Source organism: Zophobas morio, unplaced genomic scaffold (genome assembly GCF_036711695.1).
Source record: "Zophobas morio isolate AGI-343-1 ecotype UQ-CSIRO unplaced genomic scaffold, CSIRO_AGI_Zmor_V1 ptg000029l, whole genome shotgun sequence".
NCBI classification, from domain to species: domain Eukaryota; kingdom Metazoa; phylum Arthropoda; class Insecta; order Coleoptera; family Tenebrionidae; genus Zophobas; species Zophobas morio.
The window spans coordinates 4,523,524-4,545,688 of NW_026972134.1; the positions used below are offsets into that span (position 1 = coordinate 4,523,524).

General features: G+C 34.2%; 1 protein-coding gene across 1 annotated transcript in view; it reads left to right on the top strand.

Annotated features, from left to right (window-relative positions):
* The first annotated feature begins 6,036 nt into the window (after nucleotides 1-6,036).
* LOC135137264 (cubilin-like) overlaps nucleotides 6,037-22,165 on the top strand; it is a 29,111-nt gene continuing 12,982 nt past the window's right edge. The window contains 23 exon segments of the mRNA XM_064066879.1: nucleotides 6,037-6,123; nucleotides 8,595-8,724; nucleotides 8,775-9,283; nucleotides 9,336-9,480; nucleotides 9,527-9,668; nucleotides 9,717-9,817; nucleotides 9,869-9,995; nucleotides 10,042-10,230; nucleotides 10,284-10,427; nucleotides 10,504-10,688; nucleotides 10,741-10,915; nucleotides 10,975-11,056; nucleotides 11,113-11,218; nucleotides 11,272-11,625; nucleotides 11,681-11,837; nucleotides 12,000-12,187; nucleotides 12,242-12,404; nucleotides 18,065-18,424; nucleotides 18,470-18,656; nucleotides 18,708-19,050; nucleotides 19,097-19,250; nucleotides 19,306-19,520; nucleotides 19,572-19,746. Coding sequence (XP_063922949.1) covers nucleotides 6,050-6,123; nucleotides 8,595-8,724; nucleotides 8,775-9,283; nucleotides 9,336-9,480; nucleotides 9,527-9,668; nucleotides 9,717-9,817; nucleotides 9,869-9,995; nucleotides 10,042-10,230; nucleotides 10,284-10,427; nucleotides 10,504-10,688; nucleotides 10,741-10,915; nucleotides 10,975-11,056; nucleotides 11,113-11,218; nucleotides 11,272-11,625; nucleotides 11,681-11,837; nucleotides 12,000-12,187; nucleotides 12,242-12,404; nucleotides 18,065-18,424; nucleotides 18,470-18,656; nucleotides 18,708-19,050; nucleotides 19,097-19,250; nucleotides 19,306-19,520; nucleotides 19,572-19,746 — 4,405 coding nt within the window. The 5' untranslated portion in view covers nucleotides 6,037-6,049.

Consider the following 22,165-nt stretch of genomic DNA (forward strand, 5'->3'; position numbering starts at 1 on the left):
TAGACGTTCAGTTAATTCGCCTTTCTTCGTATGTGCAATGTAACATTTAGCTGCTTCTTCGCCACGCCAAGCAAGTTCACAGGCTGCTATGTGACAAAGTTTTCGTTGGCAACAGTCTTCATCCCAAACAAAGACCAACAATTTTATCATATTCTTCAAGATTTAAACTAGCTGCACTACTTTTCTGTTATTAATATCACTCAAAAGTTTTTTTCGTTTTGTGTCATATGTTTTTCTGGCATCTGGGAATATGACGTCTTTTAACGGATCGATCGTTACCTTATATAGTCTTTACAACTTCCTCTTTATAGTCTTCACCATTTAACTTATTCATATTAAATCCGAAGTCCTTTTTTTAGGAACTTATTTTTCATTTTTATTTCCCGAGGGGAAGCTAAGGAAATATTGTACTCTAGTCTAGTTCATTAGGCGACTGGCTGCTTTCAAACTTTCTCAATGGGCCATGACCCTTAGAGTACGAAAAAATGGGTTTCCCGTTTCCGTTAGTCTGTCTGTCTGCCTGCCTGCCTATCTGCCCGGCTCCTCTAACATTGCTCCAAATAGTTTGTATCGATATTTTCGGGTAAGTGTCAAAACGTCACAAATTAAGGGTCATGATTTCAAGTGTTTTTTTAGATATGGAAAATTATTTACGTTCTTAAATTGAAAATCTGAAAATTACAAGCCGAAGAAGGCGGCCGTTGTGAACGGAGAGCAAATAACTAGATTTTTTTGGAAGCTCCTAATACACATTATCTTATTAGAAAAAGTGATATTATTGTTTGGGATTTGTGGGGCATGCAACTAATTTTTTAATGGTTAAAGATAGTCCGTTTAACTTTTCCATAAAATGTAACTAAAACTGTTGTTGATGTTATTTAACATCCCATGCTGAAAGATTATTATACCGTAAATTCGGTTCACTTTGCAACAACCCTGTCAAATTGAGGATAATGTTGGATACCGGTGCATTCTTCGATGGGGATTTTTTATGTTGATGATTATATGACTTATATGACTGAAAACATTTAGCGCGTTGTCAGTTTTTTTAAAACGTTAAATTTTCCAATTATACGTACACATAAATATTTCTGACTCTGTTTTAATATCGAAGATTTCGTACTTGAAGGAGCAACGTATAGTGATGCAGATCACATCAAAAAATATTTTACAGAATATAAGGAAAGCATAATCAAGACTCCATGGAACACCAAAACAAAGGCAGTGTAATATAGAAAATGCGGTGGTCATCGTTCGTGTAGAATTCAGAGATTTAGGAGGCAAAAGTTTCTTTAATTGTGCATATAATGTTTTTGTACCTTACGAAAACGAAAGCTAGTGAAATTAGTCTTATATTACTTACTATTTTCAACTAAATGTCAAATATGATAATTTTGCACCAGTAAAATTATGGCTGAAATTCAATTTTTATTGGTCGTCATGCAGAAACATAAACAATTTAATTGGATTAATTTTTTTGAAGTAAATAGTCACAGCAACTGGAAAAATGCTTACACCATGCGACGAAACGACGATTAGTTATTAAAGAACTGTATTTTTGGAAAACATATAAGTATTCTTGTGAGAAATATTTTTGGCAATTTAACACAAACGCTTTTTGTGTTGAATAATGATATATATATTATTATAAACTTATTTCCCAAAATGAAATGAAACGAACAGTTTTGAGCACCCAAACGAAATACCTGAGCTTAAAGGAATCATGTTAATTTCTCGTGATGTCGTGGTTGCAGCTTCAGTACTAACCGATAAAATGTTACTCGACGGTTCTTTTTTCTTCTCCCCTGCTGACATTCTGCATACCTTTTTACTTCCCGAGCGTAAGCAAAGAAGTATTGTAATCGAGTCCGTCGGCCGACTCTCTACTTTTACGTTTTCTCGATCTTTCATGACCCCTAGAAGACGAAGAAATAGGTCTCCCATTTCCGTCTGTCTGTCCGTCTGTCCGTCCTTCTGTCCGTTCGTCTGTCCGTCCGTCTGTCCGTCCGTCTGTCCGTCCGTCTGTCCGTCCGTCTGTCCGTCCGTCTGTCCGTCTGTCCGTCTGCCGTCCCGGATTTTTATTAGACAGATAATCTCCGAAAGTACTCGACCGATTGTTGTGAAATTTTGTACTTATATTAAGAATATCATGTAGATGGTAAAACGCTAACCAAAATTTGTCTAATCATCCCCACCACTAATGCGATGACGTCACTTCAAAATTGTACATAGTAAATGGGTTTTCAATTGTATAAAATAACATAGTCCTACACATGTAGTTTACAACTCTGAATCGACTTTTCAGCCGAAACGTCCAGATTTTTGGAAAAAAAATCAAAATTATAAAACAACATTTTGAAATTTTTAATCTGCTAACCAGAATGCTTTGAAATGTTGCAGATGTTTTAAGGCTATAAAGAGCATCATAAATCTTTAGTCAAAAAATATTTGCTTATCCCCTCCAAAAACTTGATGACGTCAGCTCAAAAGTTTGTGGAATAAATCATATCTAAAATGTACAAAATATGATGAGTCTGTACTTGTGATCTATCACTCCATTCATATTTTTTGGATTTGCATATACAGGGTGATTCAAGAAAATAAATGAAAGCGTACATTTATTTTACTGATTTACTCAGGAACTACAAAACCGAATGCTTCGAAATCTTGAAGATATTTTAAAATTATCATAAGCATGGTAAATTTTTGATCAAAACGTATTTGGTCGTCCCCCCTAAAAAATTTATGACGTCACCACAAAATTTTGCTGAATAAATCCTATCTAAAATGTACAAAATATGGTGAGTCTCTTCTTGTGATTTATCATTCCATTCAAATTTTTTCGATTTGCATATACAGGGTGACTCAAAAAAATTAATGAATGCGTAAATTTATTTTATTGATTTAATCAGGAATTACAAAACCGAATGCTTTGAAATCTTGGGAATATTTTAAAGTTATTATAAGCATGGTAAACTTTTGTTCAAAATGTATTTGTTCATCCCTCCTAAAAAAATTGATGACGTCACCCTTAAATTTTGCTGAATAAATCCTATCTAAAATGCAAAAAATACGATGAGTTTGTACTTGTGATTTATCATTCCATTCATATTTTTTAGATTTTCTTAAGAGGTGATTCAAAAAAATTAATGAAGTCAATTTATTTTATTGATTAAATTAAAGGCAACACTTATTATTAGGATTACACCCCAACCAACCCAATTTGGTAGACACAAAATTTGTTAAAGGAAATACTCGGTTGAAACATAAGGGTAGCACGCTTATTTACATCGACTTTAACATTACAGACCTGCATTTGTTTTATGCGCTCACTTGGTTCCGCGAATGTGAAATAGACATGTTTATAATCAACCAATTGTGAATTTCACCGTCAAGAATTAAAATAAAACCCAATGTTTTATATAATAAGCGGAAGTCGAAGCAATAAAACCGATGGTCGTTTTGTTTACAGTTTCTCTGTTTGACTCTCACGTATGCTGTTACGCCTGTCATCTTAAATTAAGAATGTTTATACATACACGATTTTCAGTTGCCTCTGATACGTATACGTGAGTAAATTGTTTCGTTATTTTATTGATTATTACAAATCAATATTCAAAACGACCCAATTCATTTTCCCGAAAATTTGAGAATATAATAATTTTATTCTTAGTATTACACTACATCTATCCCAACTGATATACGTGTCCTTGCAAAAATGTTGATGACGTCATCGCAATTTTTTTTTAAATTCCCACTACAAAAATGTAATGAGAAAAAAAACACAATAGGCATGCAGTCGTCAAGTTTCCTACAGCGAGGGAAGTACTGTCTAAACTCTTTAGACCAATTTTTCTTCTTTGTGGAATAAATTCAGTAACTGGAAAACGAATAAAATTGATATATGTCGAAAACGCTGAAACATACAAGTCAATTTTTATTTCTAATTACACTCTATTGGGTTTCTTCACTTGTTCAAGACGTTAACCATTTTGTAAAATTGTGTAACAAGTATCGGTTTTTTGAAAAGCTCTTTAAAGGTACTATCTGCAAATAACATAAAAAACAGAGCATTCTATTTAAAATAATGCAAGACACGATAACTCGAAAGACAATGAAGTTACAAATAGATGTATATAGCAACTTAAAAAGGGCGTAATTAGAAATACAAATGTACGTGTTTCGGGGTTTTTGATAAATACCATTAGTTTTAGAATTACTGAATTCATTCCGTAAGTAGTTTCTACACTGTATTTTCACACACTTAGGGCCAGTTTATAGAATATTTTAACTAATAATAAGTTAATCACGCATTTAACGAGGCATTTAGCGAAGTCTTATTGGCCTAGAGTCGATCACGTGGTACTTTAACGCCATGTAATGGCAATTAAATATTTAATTGAGCTTCTGTAAATCAGGTCTAAGATACTCTTTCTCACATCGCAAAATATTTAAATAATCCTTTTGTAAAAAAAAAATCTTTTTGATTTCTTCCGTTCATCAATGTATTTTCCATTTAAACTATTTTTTGTGTATGATCGTTTTCCGGGTTGGGACTGAGTTTTTCGGTTCAACGTTTCGCACACTTTCGTAAGTGGCATGTTCAAGGTTGAGAAATTTGGAAGAAGGCAAAAAAACACGGCAACTCAGCGTATCAGTCATACCAGAGGCCTCCCCAAAAACTCAATTGACACGGTCCCAACCCGGAAAACGATCATGGAATCCTCCGAAATTATTTTTTGTGTTTCAATGTTTACTCTTTGAACTTCCGACTTTCGACATTTTGAAGTTTCAACTCGAAACATGTATTATCTCGAAGAAAGTAAACAGAATGGAACAGATTCGCAGTATTATTTCTCCTATTGTGTAGGGGATGGGAAAATGTGGTGTAATATACATACTTTTCATAAAAAACTAAATGATTCGGCTTAAAATTATCTACTACCAAATTAATTACTCTACTACAGTTTTAAGCTTACATTTTCACTAATAAAGTCATAAGACCGGACTTTCAAGCATTAAAAGAATTAACAACTAAAATTTTCGTTGAAGAAGCAAACGGTTCTAAGAAAATTTACCAAATCCCTTGGTCCACCAGCCATTGAATTACCGCTCCCTAACATATATAATCGCATTGTCCCCTTAATACCCATCTACCTGGTTACTCAGATGCCAAGCGAAAACTTTTTAGCAATGAAAATAACAGCAAAAAATATGTATAAAATATGCATTTATATGCAGTAAAACCAAAAATATGGAGTAGTATATGCAATATGCCGCTATACCTACAGGTATATCAAAACATGCAAAATAAAAATTGCTTCATTGAAGGCAGAAACAAAAAAACACATCTGCACAAGTTTCTAGTCGATATGCCCAGTAGTTTAGAATAGGCAAATAGGTTTTCGCCCATCTTTACAGTGATAAGATTCCACGAATGCAAAATTATCGCTGAAATTCAATTTTTATTGGTTGTCATGCAGAAATATAAATGATTTGATTGGATCTTTTTTTTTTTGAGGAAATAGTCTTAAATATATGTTGTTTTATAAAAATATTTGCTTATTAAATAAAGCAAAGAAGAATGAAATAACTAAAAATATATCTAATAAGTTAATAAGTAATAACACACGTGGGTCAACTAAATGTAACCATGTTTGTAACAGTTGGATATTCCAATCGTATACACCCCAGTAACATTGATTAAAAACTAGCTAGTCTTTCTTTGTCGGAGTATTCTGTAGCATTTTGGATTATTTTTTTTTATGATAATAATCTCAGAAAGTGATTATTGCTTTTATATTACAGTTGTCACTCGAGCCACCCTTACCATCTTGATGTACTAATTCTGGTCCCACATTAACACGTAATTCAACCATGATGTAATTCAATCTTTTGGGCTATAAAAATGTTAATTATGATTAGTACAACCTAATATATAACGCCCCTTGACACCGCCAGAACTCAGTTATCTATTACCACTATCTCTAATGCAGTTTGATCATTCGCTGAAAATGTGTTTAGTGAAAAACAGAATTAGGTTTTAAAAATGACTTTTATATATATTTTATTTTTTTATACGCTGGTGAACATTGTGTATACAAATAATGAATATGGAAGGCAGTAAGTACAATTTGATTTTTACTCCAAGCGAGCGTTAACGAAGGAAGTATTGTACTAGCACCATCGGGCGACTGGTTACTTTCATATTTTCTCCCAATATTTCATGACCCCTAGAGTACGAAAAAAGTGGTCTCCTCTTTCCGTCGTTCTGTAGTCTGACTGTCGTCTGTGTCGATTTTATTAGACAGTAATAACTGAAACTACTAGACCGACTGTTGTCTAATGTTGTATATATATGAGAAATATCACGTAGATGGTAAAACACCAAGCAAAATTTAACTAATCATCAAGAATTTAATGAAGTCATATCAAAAGATTCCATATTAAAATTATTTAAATACTACACAATAATATGCTTCTACGTTTGTAGTGAATCCGCTCTGAGTTTTTCCCCTTGAACATCAAAATTTTCGCAAACATTGTAATCATGATTACCTTTATATATGTGCAAGCAGTACGACAATCAGTTCGTAGCAGCAATGAAACCATCACCCACTTGTAACCAAAAAATCCCGTGTTCGAAGCCCTGCGGTTGGCTCCTTTTTCTTCAATTTTTGTCAGACAGATAATCTTCGAAGCTATAGGACCAATTCTTGTCAAACTTTGTACGTATGTCAGGGATATTGTGTAATTAGTAAAACGATAACCAAAATGTTTCTGATCATCCTTACCAAGAACGGAACGATGTCATTTACAATAGTAAATTTTACTTAAAGTTTATAACATAATATACTCCTACACTTGTGTTTATGAATACGTGTTGAGTTATCATGGAAATCCAGGTTAAAGAAAATCAAAATTTTGTTACTGAAATTGCAAAACTGAATACTCTGAAATCTTCCAATCATTTCGCTGTCATAGTAAATCGTTAACCCAAATTTATCCGTTTTGTTCCTTTCCAAAAATTGATGATCGAGAAAACTTATTGGATGAAGAAATACGGCTAAAAACAGAAATTAAATTCGGTCACGGTCGTTCTTTGACCTTGCTGGCGGCGGCTGTTTCCTGACTTCTTCAGATCCTGGGGAGGCGGCGACGCCTGAACGGGAATTGGACGGGAATTGTACGCCGAAAGGGGGTGTTGCGCGACGGCCGGCTAAAATGTACCTAGTTAAAAACTAAGTGACGAATTCTGTATACTTAGATGTTGTAATTTTTTTTTTTTTCTAAAGTAAATATGGAATGCTTTGATCAAAATTTTCTGAGATACAACATAAAATAAAATGGTCATTTAATGAATGGTAATACCTGTTTTTTCAATTAAACAATTTTTGAAATAAAAAATCATCCCCTGGCAAGTTAAGCTTAAGGTTTTTTTTTCATTTCGATCATTAGAAAAATTTGAGTCATTATCGTCTTCTAATTCTTACTCTAAATCAGATTCACCTAGTGAAATAATGGAAGGAGGAAAAATTTCCCATATATTTTTCCACTCTACCAAAATAAGTTTTTCACAATGTCCACTAAAATTTTCCCAAATGTTTGGAGTACCTTAAGAGAGAGCTTCAAGTTCACCTTATCTTTGGATGAAGGTTGAGAATGTGTGTGCTTGTTGTAGCAATTCTTACAAAACCCCATGCAATTCAATACTATGGTTAAGCAGACACTGTTGCATTTGGCGTTTTTACCAGAACATTTTGGTGTCTTGTCCAACTGCACTGAATGATATGGTGCGTTGTTCATAACCACCACACATTTTTTCTTAGTTTAGCCAAGGCAGGAATATCCTAAGGAATTTAGTTAGTTTAATTTCATCTTACATCCAATTTTTGGAGTGATATTTATATATTTTTTTAGTAATAATAACTGTAAAATATACTATTGCTTTTTCAAATATTTAAACGATAGACAAAATTATGTCTTTACAACTATATACAGAACTTCCCTTGCCCTAAAGTACGGGCGAACAAATATAGATTATTCGAAAAACATAAAATAAAATTTTGCGAATTTTATTTTTTATGATAACTCGTGCACGTTAAAATAAAGGTATGTGTGGACAGTTAAAGTGAAGGCAAAGAAGCATGCTATGTGGATGTTTCAAGTGAGTTTTCCGATAACAAAATTTTGTGATGACGGCGCCAACATTTTAGCAAGAATACATATAAATTTGAATAATTGCAGTGTAATACTAATAATGACAGTACTGTTTACTCAAATATCGAGATTTAAACGAAATTTATACTCAATTTATAAAAATAAAATTAAACTTAATAAATTTGTTTTGATTCTAATATTGAAAATGTTGGTATGGACAAAAATAATAAACAAATCTTACTAAATTTTAAAAAAGACACAAAATAAAAAAAGTTGGTCCATTAAAAAAATCACGCTTGCAATGGCGATGTTAGCATCGTCCATAGCAATTTATTTCAAAATTTACAAAATAAATAAAATTTTCTAGTGCATGGCTTACATGTCTGCATTGCTAACTAAAACTAACGACATTAATTAACCACATTGTGTTTCAGATCGAGGATAGTTGCTCAAAATGGACATCTGATATTTTATGCGGCAGAGCATAAAAACATCAGCTTTCAAACTGTAGGACGAGGTGGAATTCACGTAAATAGCGCAGACATATTAAAATCATCCAAAATCGTAATTTACATCGAATGCAAGTATTCATTTTAAAAGATATTTCGTTTTAGACTAACAAAGTCTTAGAATCCATCAAAAAATATCAAATAAGCGCACAAAGATCACTTGCAAAAATTTCTACATTCGAACAACTCCTTGATGATGGCATCTTGACAAAAATAAAAACACTACAAGGGGGTGCAAACCTGACATCCGCATCTAATCAGTTTCCGCAGGATGCAGTTAATTCCGCTTCACAGGCTTTATTTACAGCTACAGTAACTAATTTTAAATTGTAGTTCGTAGTGCGAAGAATTAGGACATTAACCAGAAAAGTAAACAACTTGCAAAAGACGATACGACTTTTTACTCTTCTACTGACAACGGATGAATGTTCTAGTAATCCTTGTAAAAATGGGGCAGCTTGCCAAGATTTATATAACGATTACTTTTGCCAATGTCCTGATGAATGGGAGGGGCCGCTTTGTAATAAAGATGTTGATGAGTGTGCTAGATTTGCTGGTACCGATTTAGGTTGCCAGAATGTAGCCACTTGCATAAATCGTCCAGGAACTTACGAGTAAATAAACTTATTCTATTTAATTTGAACTACTTAAAACTAATGTTCTCAGGTGTATTTGCGCCCACGGATGGTTCGGTATTCATTGTACCAGAAGGTCAAATGACTGTAAATCAGGATCTAACGCAGAGCTCTGTGGACATGGAACATGCGTAACTCAGTACAACGATGTTGGTTATAAGTGCATTTGCGACCAAGTAAATTCTTGTTTTGTTTGGTTTGGATTCTTTACATATGTTCTAGGGTTGGACAAACGATGGTAAGACACCCGCTTACAACACGGACGTCAATGAGTGTGCAATGAAAAAAGCTCCATGTTCAGTCGACCCACCAGTACCCTGTGTAAATCTACCTGGAACATTCCGCTGTGGAAACTGTCCTCAAGGTAAAATCGAATCATAACTGGGAACAAAATTTTAACACATATTTTCAGGTTATAGCGGAAATGGGTACTACTGTATCGACGTCGACGAATGTGCAACTTCAAATGGTGGATGTAGTACAAATCCGGTGGTACAGTGCATCAATACTCTTGTAAGATTCATATTGCTTGTAACATCATGACATACACAAACATTGCTATAGGGTTCCAGAATTTGTGGGAATTGTCCTGCGGGATATACGGGCAATGGTGTCATCTGCTCCTATCAAGGAGTATGCAGTGTAAACAATGGTGGCTGTCATAGTTTAGCTACTTGTCGAAATAACCCAAGTATGTAGAAACATTTTGTTTTCTTCTTTTGATTTTAATACTCTAGGAATTAGTTCAACCTTCGTCGTGTGTGTTTGTCCAGCTGGTTACGTTGGAAATGGTATTGGTCTCAACGGATGCGTGCGCTCGCTACTACCCGGCCAAGGCCCCTGCTATCCAAATCCTTGCAGACATGGAAGGTGTAGACTTAATGGGACTAGTGATTACGTATGTGAATGTTACAGCAGGTATACGGGTAAGTGAAAATCATACTCGTCGTCAGTTCAGGTCCTTACAGAAATTTAACAGGAAGAAATTGTGATTCATTTAGAGATTTATGTGCCACTAATCCTTGTCAAAATGGTGGTACTTGTAGATCGATTGTTGGTATTACATACAGATGTATTTGTCCGTCATCTTACACTGGATCTAGATGTGAAACGGAGAGGCAAGGTAATTTTTTAATTTCTTATACACCTTCCGTGCTCCTCTGTATCACTTTTATCAAAATTTAGTTTTCAATTTAAAGCTTGTGGTGGTCAGCTAGCTTCGGAAAACGGTACGTTGGCTTTCCCTTCAGTTCAATTCGAGACATATGGGCATGCGTTAAGTTGCGCGTGGACTATTGAAACTAACATAATTAAGGTACTGAACATTACTTTTTCAAGCTTCAGTGTGGAAGCATCTCCTGCGTGTAGATACGACTGGCTACGAGTAAATTCTGAAAAACATTTCAAAAATAGGCATAACATTACACAACTTATAGATTCACGATGGAAAAAACACATTGTCACGCTCTATAGGTCGTTTTTGTGGACACAGTTTACCAAACGGTGGTACAATTATTATCAGTACACATAATGTAGTTCATCTATGGTTCAGGTCAGATCATTCTGTGGCGTCTCGAGGTTTCCACTTGACTTGGACTTCTTTACTACCATGTAAGAAACAATTGTGGACAAGTTAATTAAACGAAAACTTACATGTTTTAATAATACAGATTGCGGTGCAGAGTTAAAACAAATCACATCTCAGGGTAACATTCACTCACCCGGTTCCCCTGGAAATTATCCCAACAATAGGTAACCACTTTAGTTTCTAATATGTTTGCATTTCTAAAAGTAATATCCACGATTAGAGATTGTTACTGGCCTTTAAAAGCTCCAGCCGGGAAACGTCTACTGTTCCACTTTTTCTCATTAATGATTGGTAACAGTTCCACCTGTGACAACGACTATCTAGAAGTAAGTTAAAGTCACAATTAGAACAACGCTCTTATTAATGCCTTTTTATTTAGTTTATTTCAGGAACCGAATATAGCGATCCAGTTTTTGCAAAATTCTGCAACACTACACACCCGACTCCGTTGTTTTCGCCAGGAGCTGAAGTGCTGGTGCATTTTCATACGGATGCAAGTCGTACTTACCCAGGATTTCAAATAACATATTCGGTGGTAGAAGGAATGCCAGGTTGTGGTGGCGTTTATACCAGATACCAAGACGAAATTCGTTCGCCATCTTTGAACGCAAATTATCCGAACGATATTCAGTGTGAATACACAATTCAACTGTCGGAAAAGTCACGTATAAAGCTTACGTTTATGTCGTTGGAGTTCGAAAACACGAAAGGATGTCAGTTTGATTATGTTGCTGTATAAGAACCATCATTATATTTTCCGTGTTTAATAATTAACACTTTATTTTCAGATTTATGCTGGTGGTACTGTTGATGCTCCTCTGATCGGGAAATATTGTGAAACAGACGTACCTGCACCTTACACTACAGATAATAATGTTTTGCTAATTGTTTTTAAAACTAACTGGGCCGCAACTAGTTCTGGATTTGTAATCAAATACGAAACAGGTTTGTAAGTGCAATGATTTGAAAATTTTTCTTCTCTGTTCTGATTTAGACCATGATCAAGCATAAAAGTAAATTCAGTTTCTGGTCAAAATTAAATAACAATTTTCAGAAAATGTGTCAATCTTCGAATATTTTCCGGTATTAAAATATTAATGCTTTCAGTATGTGGTGGTAAGTTTACTGCACCTTCTGGAGTTATCTCGTCTCCCGGCTATCCAAACGATCATGACCATTTCTTACAATGCATATATGAAATAATACAACCTCTTGGACAGATCATTAAGCTAAAAATTCAAGACTTAGATTTCAAAAGCAATTCGTATCCAAAGTGCACGTACAACTATCTAGAGGTAAGTTTTATGTGATGAATTATTATTCTCGAAAACGTTTTAAATCTCAAACAGGTTAGAGACGGACATGACGCGAATTCATCTCTGGTGGGAACATATTGCGAAGAGGTTCCACCACTTATTGTTTCAAGTTATAATTACTTATGGTTAAAATTCGAATCAGATTCTAACAATAATGGTCGAGGATTTAAAGCTAATTATACAACTTCCAATTTGGGTAAGTAGTAAGAACTTAAAACTGGAAATATTTGGTAAGTATAAATACACCACCTTATTTGAATAGTTACAACTCTGAAGAACATCATACTAATCTGGACGAAGTTTCCATGTGTATAATTTAGATATTTAATAACGCAAGTCTGAGCCTTAACTTAATAAAATTCACCTTAGATTGATAGCATATAGTGCAGTACACAGTTTGTTAAAAAATTATAAAAGTTTAAAAGGTCTATTTACAAATTGTCCAAAATTTACCTTTACCAATCCCCAAGCATCGACGTTAAAACGCTGTTTTTGAAATTTCTTTGCGAATCACCATTCTCATGTTTGAATGTGCATATTTTCAGAAAGTATTTCGATTTAGCACGTGCCATCTTAGAACCTGTTTGAAGTTCTGTTTTCTTTCTTTTAACACTATATTGTATTAATTTATTATTTCCCTTACAGACTTAATAAGAATCCCAGTAGAAGTAGAAGTACAAATTAACTTAATCTACATAATACAAATAAATCAATAAAAATAAATAAAATAAATACTCATTCGAGTTTTATACAATAATAATTGTTCTATTCTTTCTGCTTGCCCACCCCTTGCCTTAGTTCCCTTATCTTCCATACTTCTTTCATCCAATCCCGTCATCTTCCATCCTCGTTTAGCACTTCTTCCCTACATTCCTCCAATTCTTTCAATCCTTCACATCCTTCCAGCAAATGCTCTATTATTTCTCCCTCTCTCCAACATATCCTACACCTTCTCTCAGTTTCATCCATCAAAAAATTATTCTCTTTCTCTTCATTTCCACACCTAAATCTTGCCATCATTCTTTTCTCCTTTATACTCTCACTATGTGTGTACTTTGGTACTTCATTCTTTAGTAATTTTCTATACTCTGCATTATATCTAGATTCCGATATTCCCGATCTGCGTTCTTGCTTATCTATATCCTTATCTCTTACACTCAATTCTTCTTTCATACTCCTTCCCATTTCTCTCATTCTCCTTATTTCTTGATATGCATATTCCTTTTTTTCATAATACTTGTCTCTTTCGTTCCAAACATGTTTTCCCCTTTCCTTTCTTATTTATTTCCAACATTCTTGCAATATTTTACAATCACCTCTATTACTAAACATCTCTTCAAATCCAACGCCCTTTTATCCGCGTCCACTCCACATTCTTTCATCTGTTCAATCTTCTTCCCTCTCCATGCCCACTCTTCCTTGTCCTTTCTTACTTTCTTCCCAAACACCACCATTTTTGTTTTTTCCGTTTTTGTACGCACTTCTCGAAACTTTTAACCATTGTTTTCATTTCTTCTCTTTTCTTTGCCAGAATCACCAAATCATCTCCGTAAGCCAACGACCACACTTTTTCTTTGCCTACTACTAACTCTCCTGTCTGTGCTTTTCTGAACATTTCATCAATATGTCCTAGATACGCTGCAAACAATGCGGAGTTGAGTGGGCATCCCTGTCTCACTCCTCTATTTGTATTAAAAACTCTCGCTCTCTACTCTATTCACTCTCGCCTTACTTACTGTTTCTTCATATATTTTTTCCATTTTCGTTACCAGGTACGCATCTACTCCCTTTCGCCTCAAATACTCCCACATTTTCTCTCTATTCACGCTATCAAACGCTGCTTTGAAATCTATGAACAATGCGTACATTCGTCCACTCTCTTTCCTTATTTCTCTTCCCACTAAATGCCGCAGGATGTACACATTGTCCATAGTACCTCTTCCTTTCCTAAACCCTACCTGACCGTCTGGTAACATACCCCTTGATTCAATCTCTTTCCGTAAGCTCTCATCTAGTATAATTGCGTATATCTAGTACGACGTATTGACCAAGGTAATCCCTCGGTAGTTCTTCACATCACTTTTTTGCCCCTTTTTAAATAATGAGATTATTATACCTTTTCTCTACTGCCGAGAAAACCCTTTTCCCTACCAAACTCCATCTACCACTCCCCATATCCTTTCCTTCACTCCTTCTGTCCCGAAAATCCACGATTCGTTCTGGATTTCATTCCCTGCTGATGTCTATCCTCTTTTCAATCTTTCAATCTGTCTTATTATTTCATCTTCTGTTATTTCCGAACCTCTCCACATTTCTTCCCTCGATTAATTAATTTATTTTGCAGCATTTTTCCTCACAACCTCCCAATAATTTCATTAATAAGTGTCTTTCCGTTCATGTATTTTGATTTTCCTACTGACTTCAGTCTTCCTTCTCCGTTCCTTGTTTGTATATCTCCATACTTCTTCTTCTGTTTTCAGGGACTTTATTGTCTTCTCTTCTTTTTCTCGTTTTTCTCTTTTTCTTTCATCACATTTTCTCCTATAATTCTCTCTTGCTTTTAAGTACTCTTTTTTCCTTCCCTTGTTATCCTTCCATTTTCTTAATTTTTCCCTTGCTTTCCTCTTCAACTCACTACATTCTCTGTTCCATCCATTACTCCTCCCTTGCCATATGTATATCTTTCTTTTTTCCGTAGCTTCTACAATTATGTTGATCAGCTCTGCTATCATAGCTTCTATATCTTCTTTTACTTCGAATTTCCTTTTTTCTAGTCTACTTCTGTATCTTTGAATACCCTCTTCATCCCATATTCTTTTTTCTATTTCTTTTCTTTCGTTTCTTCTCTTTTGTTTTTCGTACTTTCACTCTTTTTCTTTCTAGTTTTTTATTTCTAGTGGCATGTGGTCTGATTCTAACCTTTCCCCGACTTTGAAACTCTCTATTTCTTTCCACGCCTCTTCGTTAACAATCCCATAGTCTATAATTGATTCTCCCCTAGCCCCTACGTACGTCCAATATCCTTCTTCATCTCCTTCCTTGTTTCCATTTAAAATTTCCCATCCCATTTCTTCTATTATCTTCCAAAATATTTTCCCTTCTTTGTTATTTACTTTGTCTTTTGATCCTCTTTTCTCTCCCTTTTCTTCATCTACTATTCTTGTCCCCTTATCGCCCAGTCTTGCGTTAAAACCCCCTCCTGTAAGTATTTTTTCATCTCCTTTTTCTTTTGTTTCCTTTTCAATGTTTATCTTGGTTTCCTCCATTTTCATGCTATAAACGATTATTATTTCCCATCGATTGTTATCCAGTTTTCGTCAGATCATCATTTATGTAAACTGACGACCCTTTTAAGTTCTTCTTGCTTTTCATTACATTTATTTTTTCTTCTCTGTTTTCGAATTCCACTACATAAACTTTCTCTGCAATTTTGTACGCGCTTTTAACTTTACTCTCTACGTTGGCTTTCTCTTCTAAAAATTTTGTCACCTTTTCAATTATCTGCTTCTGCTCTCCGGTTCCTATTTCCAATCCCATCACCACTACTTTGTTTCTTATCTTTTCTCTCTCCATTCGATGTAGTTGACTTTCTAGTTCACCCACTCTTTTTCCGATTTCTTCCTTAGCTCGCTTCCATTCTTCATGCCTATCTCTAATTTCTTGATTTTGCTCCTGTAGTTAATCTGTTACTTGCTTTAATTCTTCTCTTATTGTTCTAAACTCCTCTTTAAGCTGCGTTTATTACTTTCTCTGATATCATCTCTGATTTGTGTAGCAAATTCGCTGATCTCCTACTCTTATTATTCCCTAGGCTTCTGGCTCTGAAACTGTTGTATCAAGAGAACAATAAAAACATTATTGTAAATAGTTAAAGGGTGCAATTAGTGATGATTGACTGGTGCCAATCAAAAGGTGTTATTTACAGATTTTTACTTGATGTAGAGGTTATCACAAAACAAAAATTACAAAATGAAATTTTATAATTTTTCAACTAAGCTGGATTTGTTGGACTGCACTTCAGCAGCGATAGAAGTTCTGTCAAAATAAACTTCGACCAATTGTTCTCACGCACATTGATAATAAATGTTTCCTTATTCTCTTCAACACGAACTTCACCAAAACTGATGTTAACACTAAAAGCATTTGTGTCAAATTGTCAATAGTAATATCCCGAGTGCATGTCAAATTGCCGACAATTTAATTTTCTCGAGTGCACGAAGTGCACGAGAGAAAATTAGGAGGCAATTGGACATGGACGAGGGGTATTCGGAGGACTATTTCCAGAAAAAAATTTAAAGTAGGAAATGCGATACGCAAAAAAATCTTTAAAATGAAATTAACAAAATGGCTCCTTAGTATCGAAAGAAAAGTATTCAGAGAACCCAATGTATTCGGATTGTACTTTCAATAATTGTACTTTTCTGTTAAATAAAAGTTAAAGTTTGTGTTTAATATCAATTTTTATCTGTCAAAAATTATCGACGGAACCACTAGGGAAAATTGTCGACAATTTTCCCTGGGACAAAATTGTCACTGAAATTCCTTCGTTGCTAGGTGAACGACCTAAAATGCGTTAATTTGATTGGATTAAATTTTTTGAAGGAAATAGTCAAAAATATTTCTCACAAGAATACTTATTTTCCAAAAATACATTTTTTTAGGAATCAATAGTCGTTAAGCTATTCGTAGCATGGTGTCAGCATTTTTCCCGTTGCTGTGAAAATTAACTTAGTTACCTTTAACTTTACTTGTATATTTCTAATCAAGGAACTGCTTCATCCCTAAAATACAGCAGTCTTCGTGTTATAGGGTTTTTTGTGCAGTTTCACTGATTAGACATACAAGTAAAAATTAAAAGGTGTGTGGACAGTTGTGAGTGATTGTTAAAGAGATGTATTTTGGGAAATAAATATTCTTATGAGAACCTTTTCTTGTCAATTTTACACAAATTAACTTGGGGTTGAAGCACATTTTTATAAATCAAAGGTTTTTTACATAATTATCAAAATCATTAAACTAATCAAAGTACATAATTATCAACATTACTGCACAAATTTTCCATTTTGTTAACAAAATTACTGACAGATAATGATCTTTATTAACACCAATTACACTCTTCTAGACTACTTCGGTGTATTGAGTATTCTTCTTGTCACGTTAAATTCTCCGGTATTTCTTCAATTCTTCAACAAGTATACTTCTGCAAAATCAGTTATATTTTGAAATTAAAAAGACGTTTCATTTTCTTTTCTTCTAATTTTAAAAATAACCTCCAAAATATTGTGATTAAGTGGCATCTTCACATGAAATCGACTGTCTTGTAAAACTGCGACCATATACCGAAGTTTGAATAGTTACTTACGTCTGTTCGTATTCAAATAAAGTTTACGAATGGCAGCTTCAATTCTCAATCGTTTTAGAATTTTATGAATACTGGTCTTTAAACTTATTTCGACGACCTGTTCTGGATTATTCCTTGTTTATCAGTAAAATAATTTAGAATCCTTATAAACAGTTGTTTTTTGAAGTTGTAGTCTTAATTCTTTTGCCAATTTCAGTTCAGTAAATCTAGAATTGTTCTCTAAGCTCTTTCATACTCATGTCTCTTCCATGGTCACTCCCACTTAGGATACCATTCTTAGGAATTCTATCTACAACAACATGGCCTTTATGTTGTAGATCCTCAGTAATCGAGGACAATCAAATGTCTAACTTCTCAATTTTTCAACCAGACTTATGTAGTTTAAACACAAAGTTATCTCTCCATTTCCTGAACACTTCGTGTAATTCAAGTCCTCTAAATGTCCCACGTATTTGGTTAGAAAAGAGAAAACAAACACATTTCAATTTTTACAGGATGCGGAGGAATTCTAAAGGAAAAAACTGGCACCTTCTCCACACCAAGTTACCCAGATCTCTATCCAGGAGATCAAACCTGCAAATGGATTATCGCAGCTCCCCCGGAAAATATAATTCAGTTAATTTGGATGAATTTTCAACTTGAGACAAGTTACGGATGTGTGGGCGACTACGTAGAAATCTTCGACAACAATATAGAAACCGGACAAGGCTCTTCCATTGGAAAGTTCTGCGGTCAAACGATTCCAGCGACAATGCTTAGCACCTCCAACTTGGTCACGGTCAACTTTCATTCAGACCCAACACAACATCTGAGTGGTTTCCTAGCAACATACAGTACTATTTTGGAAGCTAATGGTAAATATTCTGATTTGTTTCAATAAATCTATTTATTTTGTTTAGTATGTGGGGGAAATTACTTTACGGATGCTGGAACATTGAAATCCCCTGGGTATCCACAAAACTACCCTTTGAATGTGGAATGCACATGGACCATACAAGTTAAACCCGGCCATCAAATTCTATTGAACGTAATCGATTTTAGCATAGAAAGCTATTCTCTTTGTCGATACGACTGGCTAGAGATAAGGTAATTCTCAGATACTCTTTTCCTTACATAATCCCCGTTCCAAATTTATAGAAATGGTGGCAGTGTTGCTTCTCCTCTGTTAGGAAAATTCTGTGGAACAAATATTACAAAGTCAATTCCATCTCATGCTAATAAAATTTACGTCAGCTTTCACTCAGACATGACGAGATCAGAACGTGGATTTAAAATCAAATGGGAAGCTACAGCAACGGGCTGCGGTGGGTCACTGAGCAGTCCAAGGGGTTCCATAATTTCTCCAAACTACCCGGAACCATATTCAGTCGCTACAGACTGTACATGGAGAATTGCTGTTAGTGCTGGTTCTTTAATTCAGGTCGTCTTTTCCGAGTTAGATTTAGAAGAACATTCGAAATGTCAGCTGGATTACGTTGAGGTATTATCACAATTTTTGTTAAACAATTAAAATCTAAAAGCTGTAGATTCTCGACGGTCCATCTTTAAATTCTAAATCGTTGGGACGATTTTGTACGTCGCATCCATCGTTTATTCGATCTACTGGCAACAGTCTTACGGTGAGATTCAGATCGGATTTAAGTCAAAACGGTAGAGGGTTCCAACTTCAGTATACAACAAGTAAGATAAAATTATGTAAATTCAGTTTGTATTTGGATTTGCCACATTTTTATAGTGTGTAATAATACACTGAAAGGCTTCCGAGGCGTTATAGAAAGTCCAAACTTCCCAAATAGCTATCCAGGTTCTATCAACTGTAACTGGGAAATCGAAGTTGCTGAAAGAAATAATATCAACATATCTTTCTCTCATTTTAATTTAGGAAGAATTGACTCAAATTACGCCGGCCCCGCCGAGTCTGCCAATAAATGCATTTATGATTATGTAGAAGTATTCTCAAATGTGTTGTGTATGATAAAAAATATTTACTTAAATTTTTAGATACTCTATATTGAACCTGTTCAAGAAGGGGAAGGTCCCTTCCAAAAGTATGGAGTGTACTGCGGCAATAACAACCCTCCACTAATTACTTTGAAATCCAGTCGCGCTAAAATTCATTTCGTTTCTGATAATTTAATAGGAGGCAGTGGTTTTCGATTAGAATGGCAAATTGAAGGTATGTATCTGTGTATCTAGAGTTTTAAGAGTAGTAAATACAAACGTTAATCTTTGAAAATTTAACCCAAAATTACAGTATTATAGCACACTTTTATGACAAGACAAATTAATGTCTATCTAACTTCATATTTTTTAATTTAATAGTTATTTATGTATTAAGGGCGTAAGGCCTGAGTGCACTAACACGCCACGGGCAAAAGAGGTACATCCAAAACTTTATGTACGATCGACAATCAACACAATATTTTAAGAAAAAAGTTTCGTAAAAAATGTTAGAACGAAGATGTTTTGATTTAAAATAAAATAATAAAAATTGTGAATAACTATGGTGATCTGTAAGCAAGCGTGTTCATTTTGTGATTTCGTGGCTGTTTTAAATGTAAAAAATTGTGAGTGCTCCTGGCCCTTTTCCTGTAAGCAAGGTGAGTAGACATTATATAAATTCCAATGATACAGAGTGAGACAACATCGCGCAGGCGAAGTCAGATTTTTGGAGCGCCAAGTTAAAATTAACCAATGAGCGACCGATTACGCATGTGTAGCCGGTTGCATTCTGTCAAAGCGGTTTGTTGTCACCACAGCATAGATATCAATCAGTGGAGACAGCTCGCCGTTTTTCGTGACCCGTTTTCGTGGGTGGTCGTTCGGATTATGACCGAATGAGGGCGCCCAACTGACGTCTAAAATATTTGAAATTTGGCAGTTTTCTTACAATATTTTTGCCGGTTTTGCTTGTTTAAGACTGCTTTTCCGGTAGAATTGTACAAATATTATAAAAATGTGATTTTCACAATAAAAGGTAAAATCTTTGTCCGATGAATTTTCATACAGGATCACTGTTGTGCGCCTTATTCTTTCCATCGTGTTTGGAATTCTTGGAAAAGATAGTAAACATAACACACTTTTTGTTTAAAAAGTCGTCGCAAACGGACAACAACGGTGGTTATGAAATAAATAATAAAAATTTATTATATATGATTCCGTTGTTGTGGTGAAATTAAATATAAAAATAATAAGAAACAAACTACACGTAACAAAAAATTATATAAGCAGACCTTCTCTCAATAAACAATTTTTTTATTCATCATGTATATATATATATATATATATATTTTGACCTAGACAATCTTGAGTTTTATTTTGGGACGTTGCTTAACCCATAAGCAGTCACGCGTGGGTAAAAATGACCCAAGGCGTACATTTTGTCAAATATCCTTTTTCGCTTAATCCCTATGGACTTCCGGTTTCATGAATTCCTTAATTATTCTTACCTGCGTCGACCCATACCAATTACCTGCACTTTATGTGAGCGGACAAATAGGCATTTTTTTTGTAATAACTTTTTTTAAATACAAATTTTACTTTATATGATATTACGCTTACGGGTTAAGTTGTTAGGTAAAATGGGTTTGACTATATATTAACAAGACTCCTTTGCCAAGACGCACTAGAAAACTGTTTTGGATGGATTAGGAAACAAAATGGAAATTCTATTAACCCCACATCTAATCAATTTCAAATGGCTTTTAGAAAATTAATCATACAAGATTATTTTGATGAAACGAACACAGGTAATCAAAACTGCGATCCTAATATGGAAGAAATGTTAAAGTTAAATGTAGGTCGTCGTTTTGATGAAGAAGAATCAGTCACCACGATGCAGAAGACCACCTTAAAAGATTGTGATTATCACTTTCATACAGCTGAACAAAACGCAATTAGATATATCTGAGGCTACCTAATTCGGAAATCTTTATTAGTACATAGTTGTAGTGAATGTGAAAAATATGCAAATGAACATAAAAGACAACACAAGCATATATTCACATTTCAGAGCCTACCAAACGAAGAATTGCGAGTTATTTGGTAAATTATATATGCCAAACGATAATTTCTTTTTTTTACATTTGTGAATTAGAGCAAATTTTTAGTGAAAATTTTGAAAATATAATTTTACAGACAACTACTTTGTTGAAATTTTTAAATTTATATAAGCAAGCTACATTTGTTCATCCATGCCTAAACTTTCCATACGATTATTTGCTTGCTTTGTATGCTAGGATGAGACTATTTTATGCACTAAAATTTGTAAATGCTAGCTTAAAATTTACAAATGGCAAAGGTGAAAAAATTAATAGAAAGAAAATAATTTGGCAGCATTAACTTTTTTCCTTTTTGTAATTTAATTTTTATTTTATTTATTTTTTCTTAAATAAACCTCTTTATTTTTAGATGTATTTATTACATTATTTTTACAATGATAATTAAACCTCAAGTATTCGGGGAAAGAATGTGCGAATTGTTAAATTGTATAAGTAATAAAATAAAAACTGTAACAAATAATCGTGTTTATAAATTAAATATCGACTTTTCTTTTTTCTTATTGCGATTCACGATTATACGATTTGAGCAAACTA